Source organism: Globicephala melas, chromosome 2 (genome assembly GCF_963455315.2).
Source record: "Globicephala melas chromosome 2, mGloMel1.2, whole genome shotgun sequence".
Lineage (NCBI taxonomy): Eukaryota > Metazoa > Chordata > Mammalia > Artiodactyla > Delphinidae > Globicephala > Globicephala melas.
In genome coordinates this window covers 83,875,860-83,902,957 of record NC_083315.2, presented here as the reverse complement: position 1 = coordinate 83,902,957, position 27,098 = coordinate 83,875,860, and the positions used below count along the sequence as shown (strand labels likewise).

The 27,098-nt window shown below is 38.5% G+C and overlaps 1 protein-coding gene across 3 annotated transcripts in view; it reads right to left on the bottom strand.

Moving 5' to 3' along the window:
• Positions 1-25,314, bottom strand: part of TRPM7 (transient receptor potential cation channel subfamily M member 7) — a 122,136-nt gene extending 96,822 nt beyond the window's left edge. For all 3 annotated transcript variants that reach the window (XM_030842838.2, XM_030842840.2, XM_060294268.1), the window contains exon 1: positions 25,184-25,314. In XM_030842838.2, coding sequence (XP_030698698.1) covers positions 25,184-25,186 — 3 coding nt within the window. In that variant the 5' untranslated portion in view covers positions 25,187-25,314. The remainder of the gene's footprint in view (positions 1-25,183) is intronic.
• Positions 25,315-27,098: the final 1,784 nt, after the last annotated feature.

Sequence of the window (27,098 nt, the reverse complement as noted above, 5' to 3'; positions counted from 1 at the left end):
GTTATTGTATGATTTCAAATATTCACCAGACTACTACAACAATCTTAAATATGAATCACCAAATAAAGTAGTCTCAAAATGCATAAAGTAAAACCATCAATATGGAGAATAAGACAAATCTAGGACGACAGTGGAAGATTAACACATTTCCGTCAATTACTGTAAACCTGAAATAATTTCAAATTTAAAAGTTTTTTTTTTAATTACTTTTTATACTACCACTTAAGCTTCTGCTGGATCCCTAGACTCTGTATCCTGCTATTGGTGATTGATTAAAAAGGGATGAGGTGGACTTCCCTGGTGGCTCAGTGGTTAAGAATCCGCCTGCCAATGCAGGGGACACGGGTTCGAGCCCTGGTCTGGGAAGATCCCACATGCCGCGGAGCACATAAGCCCGTCCACCACAACTACTGAGCCTGCACTCCAGAGCCTGCGAGCCACAACTACTGAGCCTGTGTGCCACAACTACTGAAGCCCACACACTTAGAGCCCATGCTCTGCAACAAGAGAAGCCACTGCAATAAGAAGCCCGTGCACAGCAACAAAGAGTAGCCCCCGCTCACTGCAACTAGAGAAAGCCCGCATGCAGCAATGAAGACCTAAGGCAGCCAAAAATAAAATAAAATAAATAAATAAATTTATTTTTTAAAAAAAGGATGAGGCATTACATACTGAGATAGGTGAAACTCCATAAATTCGGACTGAGTAGATTGAAGATCTTGAGCTTCATCCTCCACATAATATATATATTAGACATATAAACATTAAATATCTAATATATCTATAGATATTAGATATATATTAAATATAGATATTAGCACGCTCTCTCTCTCAAAATCTCTCGCCCCTATCTCCCTCTTTCTTACCAGTACAGTACAAAAAGGAAGAGCCTGTATTCCAAAAAGAAACCTCTAGGGAATTCTCTGGGGGTCCACTGGTTAGGATTCTTCTGTGCTTCCACTGCAGGGGTCATGGGTTCGATCCATGGTTGGGGAACTAAGATCCTGCAAGCCACCACCTTCTTTTTCTAACTAAAGTCTGGTAGTATTCCTTTGAAGAATCTGCTTCCCTACATACCCCTCGGGGGGGGGGGGTGGGGAATAGGAATCTCTCCAGTTTTACTGTACTAGGAATACACCTAGCAAACGCAACCCTGATTCAATCCAATTCCCCATCTATTCCATAACTGCCTATATTAATATGACTACGGAAAAAAACAAACAAAACAACACCCTCTGGTTTCACTTTAAAGCCCTGACCACAAACCTCAAATGTCCCTTCATGATGCCCAACAGTCACACCATATTTCCCTGGTCCATTTTCTCATTCTTCTGTATGATTTCACACCACCTCCTCCTCTCCTCAAACCTCCAACACTCCTTCACCATTCTTACTCTCAAGTGATGACCTACTTCCCATTTCACTCAGAAAATTGAGCAGCAAGAAGAGAACTTCTACAAACCTCTACCACATCTGTCCACCAATGAGTATCTATACCCACACATTCTGCCTTCCTTCCTGTGACTGTGTTCCTATTTAAGTCTAATCACTCTTGTGCTCTAGACCCCATACCCTTACTAACTCTCCACCAGTTCTCCCTGATTTTTCTCCTTCTTTATTAACTTATTCCTATCAGCACATAACATGCTATTATTCTTCCCATTTTAAACACAACAAATTTTGCATGACTCCATTTGCCCCTCAAGCTAACACATAATGTTTCTGTCTCCATCTACAGTAAAGATCATTGGAAGAAGTGTTTCCCTCTTTTCTTCTCCTCCTATGCTTTCTAAAACCCACTCCAGTCAGACTTTCAAGGCAAGCACTCTCCTAAAATAAGTTTCAACAAGATCATCAACGATTTTCTCTAAATCCAAAGGTCAACTTTCAGGACTCATCTTCATTGATATATCAGCAGCATTTAACAATATCAACCATTCTTATCTTCTTAAAACATTTTCATCAGTTAGTTTGATTTTCTTCCCTTCACTGGCCACTCCATTGCTGATTTCTCCTCTTCTCCTCAATCTTTAGACTTCTTTTTTCCAATTATATTCACTCAGACTTTGGACTTCTTTTTTCCAGTTATATTCACTCAGACTTTGGACTTCTTTTTTCCAGTTATATTCACTCAGACTTTGGACTTTTTTTCCAGTTATATTCATTCTTTTAGTGCTCACATCCAGTTTGCCATCAATACACTGGATAACTCTCTAATTTGTATTTCCATGTCAGATCTTTCCCTGAACTCCATGCTCACATATCCAACTGCCTACTTAACAGCTTCATTTTGATGTCTAACAGGCATCTCAAACATAACATGGCCAAAACTGAGCTCATCTTTCACCCAAACACTATTTCTCATAAAGTCTTCCCCATCTCAGTAAATGGTAACTCTGTTCTTCCAGTTGTAATTCTTTCTTTTTTTTTTTTTAAGGCAAAAAATCTTTTTCTTTTTTTTTTTGGCTGCATGGCATGCAGGATCTTAGTTCCCCAACCAGGGATCGAACCTGTGGCCCCTGCAGTGGAAGTGTGGAATCTTAACCAATGGACCGCCAGGGAAGTCCCTTAAGGCAAAAATTTTAATGTCATCTTTGATTTCCTCTTCCTATGTACTTCATATATAATCCCATGGCAAAACCTGTCAGCTTGCCTTCAAAATCCATCCAATATCCAACCACTTCTCACACCTCCACTGCTACTATTCTGGCCCAAGCCATCATCACCTCTTGCCTGGCTTACTGCAGAAACCACTCATGCCATCCTTGCCAAAAGAAATAAAATAATCTTTTTAAAACATTTTTATTTTATTTATTTATTTTTGGCCGTGCCACACAGCATACGGAATCTTAGTTCCCTGACCAGGGATCGAACCCATGGCACCTGCAATGGAAGTGCAGAGTCTTAACCACTGGACCACCAGGGAAGTCCCTAAAGTAATCCTTTTAAAATATGTCATTATGTCACTTCTCTGCTCAAAACTCTCCAGTATTTTCACATTTTACTCAAAGAAGTTTTATAAAAGCCAAAGTCCTTACAATAATCTTTAAGGTCCTAGTGCTCTGCATCTCTGCATCCTGACTCATTACTTTCATTCTATCACCTCCTTCAAGTCTTTGAGCAAACATCACCTTTCTCAATGAGACTTACACTATTTAGGAATGCAATCTCCATCACCCCCTACTCCCTTATGCACCTGTAGAGCAATAGAACCATCCCCAGGATCACATTTAGAGCATTCTCCTGAGAACCAAAAGATCTGGCCATGTCAGTTAGACTGCTGGTATATTATTGCTATCCTGGCCCCTTCTCCCACTCCACAACCATAGTACACTGAAGGTAGGCAGAGCATCTGGACCTGAAGACATTTATTCATGTGACTTCTGCTTGTAACTTGAAAAAAATACCATTTGGTAGGCTGCTCTGACACGTGATAACGTGAGGTTGAATTTCTACCAAAACCAACTTAACCTACTGCTTTAAACTCATGAAATTTTCATTAAGCTCCTATTATTAAAAATGCAGGGTTTAGGGGTAGCACTAAAATTATACTGTAATTTATCATTTAAAGGGTTGCTTCTCTCTTCTAGAAAAAATTGGAACTGGTTTGAGAGGGAAAAACAGATTAGTGGTTGTACTTGCTGCTATATTTTTACTGGTTGTTAAAGCAAGACAAAGATTTGTTTGGAATTTCTCCCTGTGAGCTTCTTTGCAAACAAATGGCAATGACCACAGCTCAGTCTCATGCTATGGTAATGAAGTCCACCAAAATCAGATTCTAGAACTAGACGTTTAAGATATGCAAATAACCTACTAAAATAATGGCAATATACATGCATGAGAAGCACTCAGACTACTCCGGTACGAATTATATATATATGTTTTTAACTAAATCATTTGCAGTTCATGAGCATATGTCTAAAGCCTACAATATGAATGAAAGATGGGCAAAAAGGGGACACAACATGAGCAAATTTATTAATTAACAGTGGACCTTTCTAAGGAGTTCTGTCAAAGACAACCACTTGACAAAAGAGGAAAACATCTTAGGGAGAACTTGGAAATATATGGGCATAGATAAATGCTATGAAATGCAATCCTGTACAGTTCATATCCTCTTTTTTTTCTTTTTTTTTTAACCTCGTCTTTTTCTTGATAGGAAAACTAGAAAGAATAGAGTAGACTTAAACAACACTGTCAATCAATTTTACCTGATGGAACTTATAAAATACTCCACCCAAAATAGCATATACTGATTTAGGACTTATTTGCAAATAAGATAAAGGAGTCAGAAAACTCAACATTAAAAAAAAAAATCCAATTCACAAATGGGCAAAAGACATGGAGAGACATTTCACCAAAGAGAATATGCTTACTTTACCAAATAAGTATAAGAAAAGGTGCTCAATTTCACTGGCTATTAGGGAAATGCAAATTTAAAACTACAATGCAATACCACTTCACAACCACTAGAAAGGCTTTAATCAAAGGCTGACAATACCCAGTGCAAGCACAGATGTATAAACTGGAATCTCATACTTTACTAGTCGGAATGCAGAATGGTATCAACACTTACAAAGGAAAAGTTTGGTTGTTTATTGAAATGTTAAACATAAACTTACATATGACTCCAAGATTCCATTCCTAACTATCTTCCCCCCAAAAATGAAAACATGTCCACACAAAGATTTGTATTTGAATGTTCTAGAAACATTATTCATAATAATCAACAAAGTGATATATCCATGCAATGATATATACTACTTAACAATAAAGAGGGACAAACTAAAGATAACACGCAACACTGCTGGACCTCAAAAACATTATGGTAATGGAAAAACCCAGACATAAGGTATTATGATTTCATTTACATGAAATTTCTAGAAAGGCAAAACCATAGAAACAGTAAGTTTAGTAATTACCTGGGGCTGAGAGTGAGAGCAGGGATAAACTGCAAACAAGTACAAGGGAACTTTGTGAGGTATCTAAAACTGGATTATGTTGGTTATAAAAGTAAATAAATTTATTAAAAACCATCAAATGAAAAAAAAAGAAAAAAAAAAACCCACCAAATGGGGAACTCCCTGGCAGTCCACTAGTTAGGACTCTGTGCTTTCACTGCCGAGAGCCTTGGTTCAATCCCTGGTTGGGGAACTAAGATCCCACGAGTCACACAGCATGGCCAAAATCAAACAAACAAAACAAAAAAACCCATCAAATGTGTATACTTACAAATGGCAAATTTTATAGTATGAGCATTAGTCCACAACAAATCTGTTAAAAAGGAAGGGGAGGGTTACAAGACATGTAAAACAGAATGAGAAGATCAAACGTAAGTTTAATCAGAGCTCCAGAAAGAGAAAAGACAAGGTATGGGCAGAGACTTAGACATGAAAGTTACAAGACTGTCCAAAGTCACACAGCTAGTAGTTTACCCTGACTCCAAAGCCTCTACTAGCTTTCTTTTTTTAGCTTTTTAAAAGAAATTTAAGATAAGCATTTCAAAATCGTTTGATGATATGCTTTAAATAAGCACCTTTCTTACATCTTTTTTTGAAACCAATGAGTAGAAATATATTAATTACTTTCAAAAGTAGAATTCCTATGTAATCACTATGTATAGAATTTTCTGAACATGGAGAAAAATAGAAAGAACAGAGAGTTAACATACCTCTCCTAAAAGGTATTGTTAATTGCTAACTACTGCTAAGCAGTATTAGCTTTTCCCCTTTTCTTTCTCCAATTCCACTCCTCAGCAACAGTCTACCTGAAGCAACTCTAACTATAGCTATTCAAACCCAAGTGGCGATAGGGATGGAAGAATAATATCAATAGATTTCAAAATGACTGTTCTACAGCAACGAACTAATGCCCCAGTTAAGTCTAAATGCTGGCTTGTAAAACTTTGGATAGTTATTAATTGAAATACTCATAAAAGTGAAACACAGGTATATATACTTTTCATACCTTATGCCTTCCTATTAAATGTAAATATAAACATTTTCATTGACATTTTAATTTACATACGGAAGAAAAATGAATCCCAAGTAGCATTTAACATAAGAAATCATCAGAGCTCTCTTTAGGAAAATTAATCAGGGAGATAAGTAAAAGTAAGCTAGAGCCACCAGTCTTTTGGGGAGGGGCAATGGGAGCCTGGACTAGTAAAGGAATGGATACAACAGATAATTTCCAAATCCTTTATAGTTTAACACAATGCCTTACAAAAAAATAAACACTACAGATCAATTATTAATATAGTCCTGGTTTCTCATCCTTTCTTCAAATTCACCTCTGCAATTATTTGTCCAACAACAGACAACTCATCAGGGCCCAAAGGAACACCTTTCCCCTTAAACTGATGCTTCCTTCAACTTCCCCGCTTCTTAGAGAAGTATGGCTATACTCTAAATAGGCAATCAGTAAATTTTTTCTATTAAGAGCCAGATGGTAAATGTTTTAGGCTTTTTGAACCACATACTGTCTCCATCACCTATTCTTTGTTTTGTTTTTTAACCACTAAAAAACATAAGAACCATTCTTAGCTCAAGGCCATACAGAACAGGCCTTGGCCAGATTTGGCATACATAACATAGTTTGCCAACTCAGGCTCTAAATCCCACAAAAGCTTCCCACAAAAAAATCTCACCATTCCACTGAGTCAATTCAATCTAACAAGTACGTGCCAAGCCCTTCAGATTCTTCCCCTACACTGTTTCTTGGATATTACTAATGTCCCTTCTACCAGCCCTACAATCCCAAAAGATCCTTGTATTAAGAGTTGCTTTCTAGAGGAGGAACCAAGATGGCGGAGCAGAAGGACGTGCTCTCACTCCCTCTTGCGAGAACACCAAAATCACAACTAGCTGCTAGACAATCATCGACAGGAAGACACTGGAACTCACCAAAAAAGATACCCCACATCCAAAGACAAAGGAGAAGCCACAATGAGACAGTAGGAGGGGTGCAGTCACAGTAAAATCAAATCCCATAACTGGTGGGTGGGTGAATCACAGACTGGTGAACACTTATACTACAGAAGTCCACCCACTGGAGTAAAGGTTCTGAGCCCCACATCAGGCTTCCCAACCTGGGGGTCCGGCAATGGGAGGAGGAATTCCTAGAGAATCAGACTTTGAAGCCTAGGAGGAATTGATTGCAGTACTTCGACAGGACTGGGGGAAACAGAGACTCCACTCTTGGAGGACATACACAAAGTAGTGTCCGCATCGGGACCCAGGGGAAGGAGCAGTGACCCCAGGGTAGAAAGAGACCTACCTGCTAGTGTTGGAGGGTCTCCTGCAGAGGCGGGTGTGGCTCTGTTTCACCGTTGGGACAAGGACACTGTCAGCAGAAGTTCTGGGAAGTACTCCTTAGCGTGAGACCTCCCAGAGTCTGCCATTAGCCCGACCAAAGACCCCAGGCAGGTTCAAAGGTTGGGTGGCCTCAGGGAGGGAACCCAGCCCCACCCATCAACAGTCAAGTGGATTAAAGTTTTACTGAGCTCTGCCCACCAGATCAACAGTAACCTCTACCCACCACCAGTCCCTCCCTTCGAGCCTCTTAGATGGCCTCATCCACCAGAGGGCAGACAGCAGAAGCAAGAAGAACTACAGTCCTGCAGCCTGTGGAACAAAAACCACATTCACATAAAGATAGACAAGATGAAAAGGCAGAGAGCCATATACCAAATAAAGGAACAAGATAAAACCCCAGAAAAACAACTAAATGTAGTGGAGATAAGCAACCTTCCAGAAAAAGAATTCAGAATAATGATACTGAAGATGATCAAGGACCTCGGAAAAAGGATGGAGGCAAAGATCGAGAAGATGCAAAAAATGTTGAACAAAGACCTAGAAGAATTAAAGAACAAACAAACAGAGATGAACAATACAGTAACTGAAATGAAAACTACACTTGAAGGAATCAATAGCAGAATAACTGAGGCAGAAGAACAGATAAGTGACCTGGAAGACAGAATGGTGGAATTCACTGCTGCGGAACAGAATAAAGAAAAAAAAAATGAAAAGAAATGAAGACAGCCTGAGAGACCTCTGGGACAACATTAAACGCAACAACATTCTCATTATAGGGGTCCCAGAAGGAGAAGAGAGAGAGAAAGGACCAGAGAAAATATTTGAAGAGATTATAGTCGAAAACTTCCCTAACATGGGAAAGGAAACAGCCACCCAAGTCCAGGAAGTACAGCAAGTCTCATACAGGATAAACCCAAGGAAAAACATGCTGAGACACATAGTAATCAAATTGGCAAAAAATAAAGACAAAGAAAAATTATTGAAAGCACCAGGGGAAAAATGACAACATACAAGGGAACTCCCATAAGATTAACAGCTGATTTCTCAGCAGAAACTCTGCAAGCCAGAAGGGAGTAGTATGAAATACTTAAAGTGATGAAGGGGAAGAACCTACAACCAAGATTACTCTACCCAGCAAGGATCTCATTTAGGTTTGATGGAGAAATCAAAAGCTTTACAGACAAGCAAAAGTTAAGAAAATTCAGCACTACTAAACCAGCTCTACAACAAATGCTAAAGGAACTTCTCTAAGTGGGAAACACAAGAGAAGAAAAGGACCTACAAAAACAAACCCAAAACAATGAAGAAAATGGTCATTGGAACATACATATCGATAATTACCTTAAACGTGAATGGATTAAATGCTCCAACCAAAAGACACAGGCTTGTTGAATGGATACAAAAACAAGACCCATCTATATGCTGTCTACAAGAGACCCATTTCAGACCTAGGGACACATACAGACAGAAAGTGAGGAGATGGAAAAAGATATTCCATGCAAATGGAAATCAAAAGAAAGCTGGAGTAGCTATACTCACATCAGATAAGATAAAATTGACTTTAAAATAAAGAATATTACAAGAGACAAGGAAGGACACTACATAATGATCAAAGGATCAATCCAAGAAGATATAACAATTATAAATATATATGCATCCAACATAGGAGCACCTCAATATATAAGGCAACTGCTAACAGTTATAAAAGAGGAAATCGACAGTAACGCATAATAGTGGGGGACTTTAACACTTTACTTACACGAATGGACAGATCATCCAAAAATGAAAATAAATAAGGAAACAGAAGCTTTAAATGACACAATAGACAACAGAGATTTAATTGATATTTATAGGACATTCCATCCAAAAACAGCAGACTACACTTTCTTCTCAAGTGCGCACGGAATATTCTCCAGGATAGATCACATCTTGGGTCACAAATCAAGCCTCAGTAAATTTAAGAAAACTGAAATCATATCAGCATCTTTTCTGACCACAACACTATGAGATTAGAAATGAATTACAGGGGAAAAAACGTAAAAAACACAAACACATAGAGGCTAAATAATACATTATTAAATAACCAAGAGATCACTGAAGAAATCAAAGAGGAAATCAAAAAATACCTAGAGACAAATGACAATGAAAGCACAATGAATCAAAACCTATGGGATGAAGCAAAAGCAGTTCTAAGAGGGAAGTTTATAGCTATAAAGGCCTACCTCAAGAAACAAGAAAAATCTCAAGTAAACAATCTAAACTTACACCTAAAGGAACTAGAGAAAGAAGAATAAACAAAACCCAAAGTTAGCAGAAGGAAAGAAATCATAAACATCAGAGCAGAAATAAATGAAATACAAACAAAGAAAACAACAGCAAAGATCAATAAAACTAAAAGCTGGTTCTTTGAGAAGATAAACAAAATTGATAAACCATTAGCCAGACTCATCAAGAGGGAGAGGACTCAAATCAATAAAAGTAGAAATGAAAAAGGAGAAGTTACAACAGACACCGCAGAAATACAAAGCATCCTAAGAGACTACTACAAGCAACTGTATGCCAATAAAATGGACAACCTGGAAGAAATGGACAAATTCTTAGAAAGGTATAACCTTCCAAGACTGAACCAGGAAGAAACAGAAAATATGAACAGACCAATCACAAGTAATGAAATTGAAACTGTGAATAAAAATCTTCCAACAAACAGAAGTCCAGGACCAGATGGCTTCACAACTGAATTCTATCAAACATTTAGAGAAGAGCTAACACCCATCCTTCTCAAACTTCCAAACAATTGCAGAGGAAGGAACACTCCCAAACTCATTCTACGAGGCCACCATCACCCTGATACCAAAACCAGACAAAGACACTACAAAATAAGAAAATTACAGACCTATATCACTGATGAATATAGATGCAAAAATCCTCAACAAAATACTAGCAAACAGAATCCAACAACACATTAAAAGGATCATACACAATGATCAAGTGGGACTTATCCCAGGGATGCAAGGATTCTTCAACATATGCAAATCAATCAATGTGATACACTATATTAACGAACTGAAGAATAAAAGCCATATGATCGTCTCAATAGATGCAGAAAAAGCTTTTGACAAAATTCAACACCCATTTATCATAAAAACTCTCCAGAAAGTGGGCATAGAGGGAAACTACCTCAACATAATAAAGGCCATATAGGACAAACCCACAGCCAACATCATTCTCAATGGTGAAAAACTGAAAGCATTTCCTCTCAGATCAGGAACAAGACAAGGATGTCCACTCTCACCACTATTATTCAACATAGTTTTGGAAGTCCTAGCCACGGCAATCAGAGAAGAAAAAGAAATAAAAGGAATACAAATTGGGAAAAGAAGAAGTAAAACTGTCACTGTTTGCAGATGACATGACATTATACATAGAGAATCCTAAAAATGCCACCAGAACACTACTAGACCTAATTAATGAATCTGGTAAAGTTGCAGGATACAAAATTAATGCACAGAAATCTCTTGCATTCCTATACACTAATGATGAAAAATCTGAAACAGAAATTATGGAAACACTCCCATTTACCATTGCAACAAAAAGAATAAAATACCTAGGAATAAACCTAACTAGGGAAACAAAAGACCTGTATGCAGAAAACTATAAGACACTGAGGAAAGAAATTAAAGATACCAACAGATGGAGAGATATACCATGTTCTTGGATTGGAACAATCAATATTGTGAAAATGACTACACCACCCAAAGCAATCTACAGATTCAATGCAATCCCTATCAAATTATCAATGGCATTTTTTATGGAACTAGAACAAATCAACTTAAAATTTGTATGGAGACACAAAAGACCCCGAATAGCCAAAGCAGTCTTGAGGGAAAAAAACAGAGCCGGAGGAATCAGACTCCCTGACTTCACACTACACTACAAAGCTACAGTAATCAAGACAATATGATACTGGCACAAAAACAGAAACATAGATCAATTGTACAAGATAGAAAGCCCAGAGATAAATCCACACACTTATGGTCAACTAATCTATGAAAATGGAGGCAAGGATATACAATGGAGAAAAGACAGTCTCTCCAATAAGTGGTGCTGGGAGAACTGGACAGCTACATATAAAAGAATGAAATTAGAACACTCCCTAACACCATACACAAAAATAAATTCAAAATGGATTCCCGACCTAAATGTAAGACCGGACACTATAAAACTCTTAGAGGAAAACATAGGAAGAACACTCTCTGACATAAATCACAGCAAGATCTTTTTTGATCCACCTCCTAGAGTAATGAAAATAAAAACAGAAATAAACAAATGGGACCTAATGAAACTTCAAAGTTTTTGCACAGCAAAGGAAACCATAAACAAGACGAAAAGACAACCCTCAGAATGGGAGAAAATATTTGCAGACAAATCAATGGACAAAGGATTAATCTCCAAAATATACAAACAGCTCATGCAGCTCAATATTAAAGAAACGAACAACCCAATCCAAAAATGGGCAGAAGACCTAAATACACATTTCTCCAAAGAAGATATACAGATGGCCAAGAAGCACATGAAAAGCTGCCCAACATCACTAATTATTAGAGAAATGCAAATCAAAACTACAATGAGGTATCACCTCATACGAGTTAGAATGGCCATCATCAGAAAATCTACAAACAACAAATGCTGCAGAGGGTGTGGAGAAAAGGGAACCCTCTTGTGCTGTTGGTGGTAATGTAAATTGATACAGCCACTATGGAGAACAGTATGGAGGTTCCTTAAAAAACTAAAAATAGAATTACCATATGATCCAGCAATCCCACTACTGGGCATATACCCAAAGAAAACCATAATTCAAAAAGACACATGCACCCCGATGTTCACTGCAGCACTATTTACAATAGCCAGGTCATGGAAGCAACCTAAATGCCCATCGACAGACAAATGGATAAAGAAGTTGTGGTACATATATACAATGGAATATTACTCAGTCCTAAAAAGGAACGAAATTGAGTCATTTGTTGAGACGTGGATGCATCTAGAGACTGTCATACAGAGTGAAGTAAATCAGAAAGAGAAAAACAAATATCGTATATTAACACACGTATGTGGAACCTAGAACAATGGTACAAATGAACCGCTTTGCAGGGCAGAAGTTGAGAGACAGATGTAGAGAACAAACGTACGGACATCAACGGGGGAAAACCGCGGTGGGGTGGGGGATGGTGGTATGCTGAATTGGGCGATTGGGATTGCCATGTATACACTGATGTGTATAAAACTGATGACTAATAAGAACCTGCAGTATAAAAAAAAAACAAAAAAACTAATACTAAACTCTCTTTGGGTTAATTTGTATGGAAATATGTTAATATAAATGTTTCAGACATTACATGAAATTTCTAAAAATCTTATATGTTCTGATATAATGTTATAAGTCATAATTCTAGTTATTACTTTAAAATGTATATCTCAGAAATAACTAAATTTCCTTGTCAATTATTATGAACTTTCACCAAATCTTTAACCATGGTCATTTTTAAGTCTTTCTTCATTTACAGACAGTTCTGGATGTACTCTGATGCTTTTCCAAAAATGTTGCTGTAAAAGGGTTTCATCTTCAAGGAATTCATGGAAAAGACTCTGACAAGTACAGGTTTCTGGTAACTGACTATACTGCTGAACTGAATGAATAAGCATTTTCAGAACTCTAATGGAAAACTGATGAATTCATAAAAGTGCTAACAAAATATCAAGATAAATAAATTAATTACATGGGACTGAGTGAACTGATTAGGATGATTATAATTTTTGTGACTTTCTGTTTGAATAAAAAAAAAAAATCCCGTAAGGACTCAGAGGCAAAAAACATACAAATCAATTTTCACTGCAAAGTAAAGGAGCTGTTACAGTAGAGGATTACTGGACTGAATGTCAATATTATGACATAGTATGAGTGTGTTTCGTGTTTGGTAAACTGCAGTCATTGTTGCTTTTGTTGTGGTCAAAAAAATAAATAAAAATAAATAAAAATATTTTTAAAGAAAAAAAAAGAGTTGCTTTCTAATGAGGTGAAAAAAGAGGTGGGGCTAAAGAGTTTTAGATGTATATTAACAAAAGTTATTTTTCCTGCAGGTTTCCTATAGCTGATAGTCACATATCCCAGCTGATAACTGCAAATCCTTCCCAATGACTGGTTTCTGCAATTTTTGAAATTCTGAGTTTCTGCTCTACCATCAGGTATCCAATCAAATGTACCCTGGATTACAAATATATGTATATTTATATTCCTGATTTTACACTTCTTTTGCTAGACTGTATTACTGAATTTTACCAAAAGGTGGCACACTACAAACACAAATCTGAAAATTCCTAACTTAGGAACTTTTACTAGGTAAAGTAAAAACTATATCCACAGAACATTAGCAAAAGAGGGAAACTTAGGGATCACTTAGTGATCTTCAGTGGTTAAAGAGCACAGACTCTGGAGTCAGATTAACCTGTTAGAATTCTAGCTTTGTTGTTTATACTGTCGATGCAACCTTAAGCAAGTTTCTGAACTTGTACCCTCACCTATAATATAGAAAAATAACAGTACCTAATTCACAATGTTGCTCTGAAGACTACGGTCCGTGTTTTAGCAAAATGCCACACACACAGTCATATTTCAACAATTCTTCAAAATTCAGTTATAAATTCTTCCTATCTGTCTCCTAGCAATAAGGGGCACATCTGCTATAAATAAACCTTCTAACCACATATGACTCTTCAAACAAGTCAGTAATAGCACATCCTTCTTGCCTATATGCTGAGAACAAAAATTGGGGGAAAAAAAGATTGCTTTAAAAATTCTACTTTCAAGGTAACATGTGAAAATCAATCTATTTTTACAACTAAATACACTCTATGGTTCTATATATTAATATTAGAAAGGAGCTTCCAGCTATGGAGGTTCTACTGGATTAACCCTCCCACAGACAACCATAAACTCTGGACAAAATAAAAATTAAAAAAAAAAAAAACAACTACTTAACGGCACTGGAGAGGCAACCAAAAGCAAGCAGAAATCAGATGAAGTCTGTACTTAAGATAAAGGGACAGCACTGAGGGAGTTTCCCATTTTTTGCCTAAGACAGTCCCCACTCCACATCTACTAAGTAGCTAAAACTCCAATAGAAATCCCACAGTCTTACTCGCTTGAAGAACCAGAACAGCAACTTCAAGGTGACAACAGCAGCTGGAAAGTGATGGGAAAAGTGATTCTGCAAAGGACAGAGTCACAGAAAGGGAAGCTTAAATGCTGCACAATAACTCTGTTCAAATCTAGCTGACCCATGAAGTACGTATACATGGGGCAGATTTCAAACATGTCAGTTAAGAATAAAATAACTGAACAGATATTTTTGCTGCCCACTGAAGGAGACACAGTTTGGAATTTGAGTACAGTCAAGTTAATCAACTACTATCCTAGTCTGCTTTGACTGCTGTAACAAATACTGGAAGACCTAACTGTGGTTTCAACAACCAAAATTCATTTTCTCACTTCTAGAGACTGGAATCCAAGATTAAGGTGCTAGTAAGGTCTGTGTCTGGTGAGAGCCCCCTCCTTGGGTTGCAGACAGCTGTCTTTTCACTGTGTCGGAGAGAGGGAGCAAGCTCTCTGGTGTCTCTTCGTATAAGGACCCTACCTTCATCACCTCATCTAACTCTAATTACCTCCACAAAGCCCCATCTTTAAATACCATCAACACTGAATTCTGGGAAGACACAAACATTCAGTCCATAACAACTACTTTAAAAAACAAAATCAGTAGTCTTCAGAGGACTATAACAGAACCCAGAGTCTCTCCAAAGTAACATTCACAACACCTATGATAACAATCCAAAATTACTAGATATAAGAAGAAACAGGAAAATGTGACCCATACTCAAGAAAAAAGGCAATCAAATTAAGAGGAAGTTTACCTACTAATAAAATGCAATAGCTTAAAAAAGTTAAATGACACTACAGATCTAGAAATTTTGAGTTACATGATAATTTTGTACATAGGTCAACATGCCTGCCAGCAACAGCACAATGACAAAGAAAAATTAAGGTTAGCCTGAAGCAAAATGTTGAAAACAGCTGGCACTCTTTGACTTCCTCTGTCAAGTCCAATTTATTTGATCTCCTGGCACTCCTACAGGCCCTTACGCTAGAGTTCTGCTCTTGTGCTTAATTGGCTGCCAACCACTTAACTAATTAATAATTACATATTACTGATAATTCAAATATGAATCCTCTGAACAGGTTTTTAAGACACTGTTGAAAAGCTTCTGTGGAATGATAAACAGTTGGGGAAGTTTTATATATTAAAAAATAAACAGGGCTTCCCTGGTGGCTCAGTGGTTGACAGTCCGCCTGCCGACGCAGGGGACACGGGTTCATGCCCTGGTCCGGGAAGATCCCACATGCCGCGGAGCAGCTGGGCCCGTGAGCCATGGCCACTGAGCCTGCACGTCCGGAGCCTGTGCTCCGTAATGGGAGAGGCCACAACAGTGAGAGGCCCGTGTACCGCAAAAATAAATAATAATAAAAATAAATAAATAAACAGAATCAGATTCAGACCATGACTATGTTTGTAAAGAGTCCAACTACTACAACCCATCTTATTTTCTGTTGGTTTTGCTGTCCTGCTGACCTCGTGGAGATTGCTACCCTGACTGCTTACCAGTCCAATACTGCCCTCAATTTAAGGGATAGAAAATGTTTGATAAAGATAAGTATGAGCAGTTGCCATCATGCCATACCATCGAGTCCAAGACATTAAATAATTGAAGACTAGACATTGAGTCTAAAAAGTGACCAAACTCCACTTAGCTCAAACAGCAGTAATTTTTTCCTCAGGTATTCCAGATAAAGTCTTACCCAGAATAATTCATTTTTACCATAAAGAATTATTATTAAAATGAAAAGGGATCAAAATTCATCATTTTAGGAGAAAAAAAGATAAGTATGTTGGCAAAAAAAAAAATTAAATTTCTTACACTAACTCAAGAAATTTTACCAGACTCCTAAGATTGCTAAAAAATCCAAATAAATATATTGACACAAAAGACAAACAGAACAACTGAGTAAATCACTTAGAAACTTGCACTTAAGGAAACTTGGTGTGTGACAGACACAGCAATACAAATCAGGAGATAATACCAATATACTATATGTATATGAACTATCACACTAGAATTCAAAATGAATACTAGATGGGTTAATAAAGTCATAACTTTAAAACTTCTACCAAAAAATAAATAACTTTATAACCTCAAGATAAGAAAAAGCACATGCTATAAAGAAAATACTGATAAATTATTACACTAAAATTAAAAACCAATGTACACCAACAACCTAAAAATAAGTAAATAGCCCACCATTAACAAAGTAAAAATTTTAAAAGCTAGAGACTGAAGAAGGTATTTGTAGCTCATAAAACAAACAAACAAACAAAAAAACAAAAATTAGTATCCAGAATACATAAAGAACTTCTAGAAGTAAATAATAAAAAAGAAAAAGATAATCCATTAGAAAACTGAGCAAAGCAATTCATCAAAGAGGAGGTAACCATAGCCAAAAACTTGTAACCTGAAATGATACACAACATTATCGGTGGACAGGGACATGCAAATTACAACAATGAGGAACTACTACACATTCATGAATCTGGCAAAATAAAAGAACCGCATCAAAAGTGCTGGCAAAGGCGTTGGGGGAAAAAAAAGAATTCTCATATATTTCTAGAGGGAGTGGACACTGCACAACTACTTTGGTCAACACTTTGGCAATATCTACAAAGATGAAGATGCACCTACCCTATGACCCAGCAATTCTACGTCTAGATATATACTTCCTAGAAAAATTCTCACATGTGTACATAAGACGATACATATAAGAATGTTACATCATTATTTGTAAAAATACTGGAAACAACCTAAATGCCCAATAACAGTAAAATGGACAACATACAGCATATTCCTATTGTGGAACAATATATAGCAGCTGAAAGGGATAAACTAAACCTCACATGTATCAACATGAATTAATCTCCAAAACCGAATGTTCATTAAAAAGAAAAAAAAAGAGGTCTTCCCTGGTGGCGCAGTGGTTGAAAGTCCGCCTGCCGATGCAGCGGACACGGGTTCATGCCCCGGTCCGGGAAGATTCCGCATGCTGCGGAGCGGTTGGGCCCATGAGCCATGGCCACTGAGCCTGTGTGTCCGGAGCCTGTGCTCCGCAACGGGAGAGGCCACAACAGTGAGAGGCCAAAAAAAAAAAAAAAAGCTATAAGGATATACTGTTCAGCACAGGAAATATATCCTGTATTTAATAATAACTTTATTTTTTTAATATCTTTATTGAAGTATAATTACTTTACAATGTTGTGTTAGTTTCTGTTGTACAACAAAGTGAATCAGACATAAATGTACATATATCCCCATATCCCCTGCCTTATAATAACTGTAAATGGAGTATAATCTATAAAAATATTGAATCACTATGTTGTACACCTGAAACTAATATTGTATATCAATTATATTTCAGTAAAAAAAGAAAATGAAAAAAAAAGATCCATAAAAAGATGTACATAATTCTATATATATCAAACATAGAAACACTATATAGTATACATACTCTTGGTAACAACATTACAAAAGCATCCAAAGGAACAATAAAGGCTAAATTTAGGATAAAAGTTATGTCTGAAAAAGTAGAAAGTGGAATGGGATTTTGATGGGGTACATCAAATTTTGTCTGTAATATTTTATTTCTTAAGCTGGGTGATAAGCACTGTCTGCTATATTATGATCTACACACCTGAATTCCATAACAAAAACAACCAGCAAAGAACTCAAATTATATACATTTATTTTAAAATATTATGTACTTTCAGTCAAATAGTATACAATTTAAATTCTACACCTTTTTTCCTGGCTCCTTATTACCTAATAAAATATTTTTTCAAAAGCAACAGCATCTGTTGAATTAAATGGATCTATCACATATACCTAATTCAATGACCATTGATTGATATGTTTTCAGATGATACCACAAAAATTAATCTGAAAAAGAGAAATCTAAAGAAGTATTGGACATTCTCTATTACAAATCTTGAGCCTTCATATTGGAGTAAACCATAACAACCTATTCTCTTTCCCTGAGTAGTGTGATGATACTTTGTTGATACACTCATTATAGGCATCTATGGTTTTTATTAATGAGTTCTACCTATAACAAAATCTATTTAGTTTAGTTAATGACTTTTCCAATCTATTAAGGATTCCCTCAGAATAGTCAATCTCTGCACTTCGTCAAAATACCATGTAAACAACTGAGTTATAAATAACCTATCCTAAAGTTATTACATAGAAATTTGGTAGTAAAGGAAATTCTACTAAGCTTTATAGCATTTAAAGAAAATATGGTACGACAAAATTTTTTTAAAGGTGACACATCTTTTTTTTTTTTTAAAGGATGCACCTTGCCTTTATTGAAGAGTCTTTAAAGAATTCAGTAGCTTACTTCATATTTTTTTAACATCTTTATTGGAGTATAATTGCTTTACAATGGTGTGTTAGTTTCTGCTTCATAACAAAGTGAATCAGTTATACATATACATATGTTCCCGTATCTCTTCCCTCTTGCATCTCCCTCCCTCCCACCCTCCCTATCCCACCCCTCCAGGCGGTCACAAAGCACCGAGCCGATATCCCTGTGCCATGCGGCTGCTTCCCACTAGCTATCTACCTTACGTTTGTTAGTGTATATATGTCCATGACTCTCTCTCGCCCTGTCACAGCTCACCCTTCCCCCTCCCCATATCCTCAAGTCTGTTCTCCAGTAGGTCTGTGTCTTTATTCCTGTCTTACCCTAGGTTCTTCATGACTTTTTTTTTCTTAAATTCCATATATATGTGTTAGCATACGGTATTTGTGTTTTTCTTTCTGACTTACTTCACTCTGTATGACAGACTCTAGGTCTATCCACCTCATTACAAATAGCTCAATTTCGTTTCTTTTTATGGCTGAGTAATATTCCATTGTATATACTACTCAGCCATAAATGACACATCTTTTTAAATGACCTTAACTTTTTTACTTAACAGTAACACCTGTCATCTGACATCTCGCTAATAAAGATCCTTCTCCAGGTTTCTATAATTTGGCAAGTCAACACCTACTATTCCACTTATAAGCCTTATGACCTCTGGTGAGTGATTCTGCTTCTCTGTTCTTTATACAAATAATGGAGGGCGGAAAAAGTGTCTACTTCATAATGGAGTCTTGAGAGTGATATATGTAATTGATATATGTAAAGCATTTAGAACGATGGCCACAAAATGCTAATACATGTTAGCTAATATTGTGAAAATTTGTCTAAAGCCTATAACACACTTTGTTTAGTCAGGAGTACCTTCTGGGTAGAGCACCTTCCAGGTGCTGGGTATGGTAAATTATACTCAAAAACAAGGAAGACTGCTAGTTCACATACTGAAGGGTAATTTACAGTCCCATCTTTCTATTCTAGTTAATGTTTCTCCAGTCTCCTCCTTATAGTATTAGTCTGCTTCCCAGATAACTTTCCTTCTATCATTCCTAATGTACTACCAAACTGTCAGAGAAAAGTAGGTAACTAAGCCTATTAAATTTCACTTTGCACATATTTTTCAACCAGTGAACTCTGGGCTTAAGGGTGCTATATTTCTGATAATGGCTTGGCTCAAAAGCTTTTTTTCTTTCTATGAGGAGTTGGGTTTCCAAAGGATGAAGTTTTCAGAAGTCTGGCAGCTGGGAAAGTTGAGGTGTTAAGTTATTAACATGTTTTCATGACGCAAGGAGGGACAAATAGTGTTTCACAGACTTTAATCCTAGTACTGCTCCAGAGGTGAAGTAGAAAAAAGATTACCATCTGTCTTTCACAGAGTAACAGTGTGACTTGGCAAAGATGCTTAGGTGAACAGGCAAGTCTATCAATTTCAAAGAACTGCTTACCGCCATACACCAAAATTTCTTCAACAGGGTTCTAAAACCTTTAGATAGTCAGGAAACTAAACACATATTCCCCCAAAAGATCCAGAGTAATTTTCTAAATCCTAGGTGAACCGAACCAAAGGGTCAACAAAATATCTAAAAGTAGTAACTTAATTCAAATTAAACCAACATTTTTATAAAGATAAACTAGAAGAGGTTCAATTCTCCAAGTCACACATTTCACTTATATTCAAACTAATCTAATAATTACAAAGCCCCTTCTAAGAGTGACACACATCTAAGTGTTTTTATACCAATTCATATAAATGACTCAGTTCAAATTCCCATAGATAACCAAATGTTCCTCATGTTCTAAACTAATCTCAACCACTCTGAACTTTGCCTCCAGGCAACAAACTTAAAACAGGCATTTTTAAGACTGCTCACTTTAAGAGCAGTCTCTTAAAAACAAAAACAACAACAACAAAAAAAACTGTAAAATTTAATCATATGCTGAAAGGTTCCCCCAAAAAGAAAGGAGAAACAGAAACCCAGAGTGAAATAACTGAGCAATGGCAATAATCATCAATTGCTACTATTATGTGAATGTATGATGGGGAACGTCACAACTCAAATATCAGGCAGCTGACAACACCAACCCACTGGTCAATCTTAACATCAAAAAAAGAAAAACAACCAGACAGCATGTGCCTCTTAATGTAATGCAATAAAAAGTACACAGCACTACCTGTGAAGCAGTCTTGCCAAAACATCCAACTAGAATCAGAGTCTTTAGATTAACCACTCGTTCACAGGAAATACAGAGGAGAAAGGAACATGTTACAGGATGCTATATGGATACATTCAACAAAATCCAAACTGTGGGAAATTCTACAGGGCAAATGATCTGGATTTTTTTTTCATTAAATAAATGTTAAATGACAAGACCAAAAAAGGGGGGGGAGGGGATACAAGAGACTGAGATTTATCAACCAAATGCTGTGTGGACTTCTTTGGATCCTGATTCAAACAAACCAACTGGAAAAAAAAACATGAGAAAATTAAGGAAATATACTGAATATTTAATGATATCAAAGAATTATTAATTTTAGGTGTGCTAATAGTACTGTGGATATGTTAACGTTTTAGAGATACACATAATGAAGTACCTGTAGATGGAACATGTCTGGGATTTGCTTTTAAATTATCCAGTTGAGGAGGAATGAGAGGGATAATAGCAGAAACAATATTCACATGTTTCAAACTGTTGAAAAGGGTCATGGGTATATGGTGATTCATTGTACTATTATACCTTTGTAAGTTTGAAATCTCCCACATTAGAATGTTAAAGAAAGAGATTATCAGAGTACTGTATCAAAAATATCTATGGTTGGCAAAACTCTCAAACTTAAATTTTAGAAGTGTTTGCTTCAATAGACCTTCATTTAAAAATCAAAACCAGGGACTTCCCTGGTGGCAGAGTGGTTGGGAATCCGCCTGCCAATGCAGGGAACAAGAGTTCAAGCCCTGGTCCGGGAGGATCCCACATGCCACGGAGCAGCTAGGCCCATGCGCAACAACTACTGAGCCTGCACTCTAGAGCCCGCGAGCCACAACTGCTGAAGCCCGCATGCCTAGAGCCCATGCTCTGCAACAAGAGGCCACCGCAGTGAGAAGCCCGTGCACTGCAACGAAGAGTAGCCCCCCACTCACCGCAACTATAGAAAGCCCGCGCAGCCATGAAGACCCAATGCAGCTATAAATATATAAATTTGTAAAAAAAAAAAATCGAAGTCAAAAATACAATTTTAAGTACTGCCTTTAAGTATTATATTTGCACATATTAAGTAATGACTTCAACTATTACATGTTTTCATTTTATGTCTTGTTCTTCTTACTGACATTTGCTAACACACACACACACACCTCCTCGAAAGGAACCAAGTTCTAAATATTCTAACGCCTAAACATCTCAATCAGTTCCTTCTTTTCTTCTACTACTTCTTTACGTCAAGCCCTAAATATTTTGGTCTTGCTACAGCCTCCTTATGGACTCTCTTTTCAGCTTAAACACACAGCAAGTCACCCTCCATACTGATTCCTTCAGTGCACCCCTCATCTCCAGAATAAAATCCAAACTTCTTTGCATAACATACATTGCCCTCAGAAATCTGGTCCCTGCCTATCTTTATAACACTCCCAGACTAGTACCCCATATATCATCCCATACTCCACTCCTTCTAAACTACATACAGTACTCGTACAACAGATCTTAAGATAAACTATGGATGCTTTTTTTTTTTTTTGGCCGCACAGCACAGCTTTCAGGATCTTAGCTCCCCGACCAGGGGTCGAACTCAGGCCCTCAGCAGTGAAAACGCCGAGTCCTAAACACTGGACCAGGGATTTCCCTGGATGCTCTTCTCTTCTAAAGCTCAGTTCCCTTAGACTAAAACCACCAATACCAAATTCTACATACCTTCTATTTCCAGGTTAATTAATTCCTATTGCCTCTACGACACTCACTTCTCCTATCAGCTCCTTTGCAAGCCTAACCAGACTTTCCTTTCTCTCTCCCTGACTAGCCTATACATTCACAGTAATCTATGCAGTAATATCAAACTACCTTTTTGCTTTTTGCATATCTATACTGCCCTTCAAGACAGAGTATCACAGAGCCTGCTAGACACTAAATGTTTGTTTTGTGATGTATGCATCTCCCATTGACAATAGACAGGTAGTTCTTTTATAAATAACTGGAACGTAAGCGGTTTGGAAGTGGGAAACTTGTCTAACACATCTTTGCCACTCCAGTGCTTGGAATATATTAAACACTAAGTGTTTACCAAATGAATGAAACAAATATTTCTAATAGCCATGGTTTTTAATTTTGTAACAAAATTTATTCGACTGCAGTTTCCCTTGTGTTTCTTGGTATTTTATTTGTTTTGTGTTGTTTTTTGGTCTGTTGGCTGATTAGTTTTAAAGCAAAGGCCTTAAACAAGAGTTTACAATAAGAATTATACAGTGTAGCTACAACATACTTAGGGAAACTTTCAGGTCACAGTGTTTACCTTAAAGTTGAGGAGGCTCAACGAATTATCATTATTGGAGAACCTCAGTATTAGGTTATCCTAAGGTTTCACTGTAATTTAATTGGAAATTGTAGGGAAAAATCACAAAACTCAATAGCAGTCAGGACCCAAGCAACGTAAAAAATAAAATCAGATTCTTAATTTCAAATTTTAAAGTGAAAACTTCTCCCTGTAGAAACAACAATGCTGCATACAAACGTTGTTTCGGAGGCGGGGGGTGCATCTGCCACAAAAATCGAAAGACAACAAACACAAGAGAAACTCTGACCACGTCAATTTTTGAAGGCTAGATTTCAAAGTGTGTAGATAGCGACATTAAGAGGCTGAACTTAAGAACAGCACCTGAGGTAAGACTAAGAAATTGACTTTCACTAGAATGTCACTAGAAACAAAGTCATCTGGTTGCTTTAACCAAACAGTAGGAAGCAATGGCTTTTAAGATGATGAATCGTCTTCACTTCCATTTTCTAACGTATCTAAATTTTTTTCTAAATACTTAAGTGGCATGTTCAAATGTATGCTATTTACCATATAAAAAAAGGAAAACTAGACACATCACTGAACAGTATTAATGGTTTGCTTTTTTTTTAATGAAAGGCACTTTGATTCAACTGCCCCCCCCAAAATAGATTCCCTTAAAATCCACTTAAGTAATAAATGTTAAAATTTAGCGTCGGTAGAGGAACTTAACAAATCCTTCTTTTAAAAATTACGAAAAAAGGTAAAATGACGTTTTTATTGACTTTACCGAAAAATGTGGAAAATAATGGAAAGGTGTACTATTTATTCAAAGCATAACTACTTTCGTGGTTTCAATTTGTATGGTACTTGAATTAGTTTCTAGAGAAAAGTAAACCTGCCAGACTCCAGCAAAGAGAGAATTGTTTGCATGAAGCCTATCTAGTTCAACTACTGACCAGGAATACCTACCCGCTCGTCAAGTCTCTGATCTAAATGACTTTCTCTGTGAGAAATCCTCTCATTTTATTCCTGGCCTTAACAAAAACCTCCATCAGAAGGTGAAATGCGCCGCATCCCTCTCACAACTTTGGTTTAAAACACGACCAACCCTTCTCTGGGGCAACGGATGAGGCGGTTCGACACAAATCCAGACAACACATCGCCTCGGTACCTACAGCAGCGCCCCAATAAAACCCTTAAATCTTGCTAAAGAAAATTCCAAACCAGATTTAGCGTCAATATCGTCTAATCCCTCCTCTTGGGCTCCAGAGGAAAATGGACCTGTGGAGTACACGCTGCGCAGCAAACAAGGCACAGCTCCAAAGCCGTATCCTCTATCCCGTTTTTGCTCCCTCTCAGCCCTCCCTCTGCTTCCATGCAGAACTTGAGCAGAGCATTTGGCTGCCTTATCTGCCAGCAACAAGCGCCAGGAGGAACGCGCTCCCGGGAGATGCGGAGCTTGCAGGCTGAGCGCTGCCTCTGGCGCGCTGCGGCCGCTCAGCTCTGCCAGGTCCTCCGCGGCTCCCGCCTCTGCCGCCCCGAAGAGCCCTCGCTTGAGCCCGGGCTCCGCTCAGGGGATTCCCGCGACGAGGTGTCGCGCCAGATTTGCTACCTGCTTCCTGCTCCTCACCCGCGAAAGAACTGCACTCCCGTCCCGCCACGGCAAGTCCGGAAGCCTCAAAGCAAACCGGCGGTGCATAGCCCCAGGAAGAGCGGCTCCGCGCACACACTTGCCAGCCGAGTCCTCCCCCTTCCCTGCCCGCAACCCCCAGGGCCATTCCCCCGCCTGGGCCTGCGTGGGTCCAGTACCATTCTCCTCACGGGGCGGACTCCGGAAGGGCAGCAACTCCACCTCCTCCTCCTCCGCGGCCTGTAGCCATCTATCGGGAAGCGTCTCCGGAGGCGGCAGCAGAGGCCGCCGGACAAGGACAGCCCAGGGAAACCTTCTCAGAACTAACTCAGCTCCGGCACTAGCAGCAGAAACTGAGTCTTTCATAATTGTGCGACCAACTCCGCCGGGTGACTGGCCACAGGGACGCGCCCGCGCCCGCCTCCGCCGGCGACGGGGCTGGAGACAGACCACGTGAGGGGCGCGTCGTGTGCGTAGCCGCCCGCGGCCCGGGTCACGTGAGAGGCGCGCGCTCCCTCACTTCCAGGCCGCCTCCATGCGCGCCGCGCGTACGCGTCGGGCACGAGCGCCCCCGTCCCAGCACCTCGGCTATGCCGAGTTGGGTGAGGTGTCCTCCCCAGATCTCCGTGGGATACCTAGGCGGGACTTGCACAAACATCTGCCTCAGCTCGGGGAGTGGAACTTAAGGAAGCGATAGTTGAGGTTTAAGGTTTCAGGCCGCTGGGATCCCGCCGGGAGTTGTGGCGTGGTCTTGTCTGTGTTAACTGGGCCTGGCGTCTGCCTGCAACCCCGTAGCTGTGCCTCAGCGAGGGTGGAGGCCTTCCATGTTTTTCTCTCCTAGTCCAAAATGGAAAATTATCTTGACCCAAATCATGTTCTTCCTCTAGCTTCCCCTGTTTGTGCCAGCAAAAATTCTTCTGGCTTTAACTGTGGGCACTAGCCTTTCCCTCCAGAGATATCTCCCGCCGGCGCAGACACACCACACACCTGAACCTAAGACTGTGGCTTTTCTGTCTTTCCTTTTCCTTTGCTCTCACACCAGCCCAGGTTTGACCATTAGGGTTGCTTTTCACACTCCGGAAAAACGTCAAGAGTTCCTCTGTCTGATGCTAATCTTATCTCTTTTTTAAAAACAGTTTTATTGGGACTTCCCTGGTGGTGCAGAGGTTAAGAACCTTCCTGCCAATGCAGGGGACACGGGTTTGAGCCCTGGTCCCGGAAAGTTCCACACGCCAGGGAGCAACTAGGCAGGTGCGCCACAACTACTGAGCCCGCAAGCCTAGAGTCTGTGCTCTGCAACGAGAGAAGCCACCTCGATCACCTCGATGAGGCACCTGTGCACCGCAACTAGAGAAAGCCTGTGAGCAGCAACAAAGACCCAATACAGCCAAAAATAAATAAATAAAGTAAAATTATTTTAAAAAACAGCTTTATTGAGGAATAATTGACATGTCAATTAAGTAACCTATGCCTATTTAAATGTACAATTGGACAAGTATTGACACTTATACACCCATGAAATCGTCACACTCAAGACAGTGAACGTATTCATTACCTCACACTTTCCTTCTGCCCTTTATAATTCTTCCATCCTGTCCCTCCCCATCTCCATCCTTTAGCAACTACTGATCTGCTTTCACTCACTATAGATTAGTTTGCATATTCTAAAGTTTTATGTAGTGGAATTATACCATATGTACTTTTTGGGGGGAAGGGAGAGGAGGTCTGGCTTCTTTCACTCAGCATAGCTATAACCTTGTAAACCTTTTAAAACACAATTCACTGAAGTAGGATCTTCTCTTCAACAAAACTGATCCACCCATTTTCCCGAACAAGCTTTGGCCATACTTGTGAACAATCTTCAATTACAGACATACCCTGGAGATATTTCAAGTTCCATTCCAGACCACTGCAGTAAAGTGAATATTGCACTAAACTGTGTCACATAAATGTTTTGGTTTCCCAGTGCATATAAAAGTTATGTTTACACTATACTGAGGTCTATTAAGTGTACAATAGCATTATGTCTAAAAAAAACCACATACTTTAATTTAAAAATACTTTATTGCTTTGAAAATAGTATCTTTGGGCTTC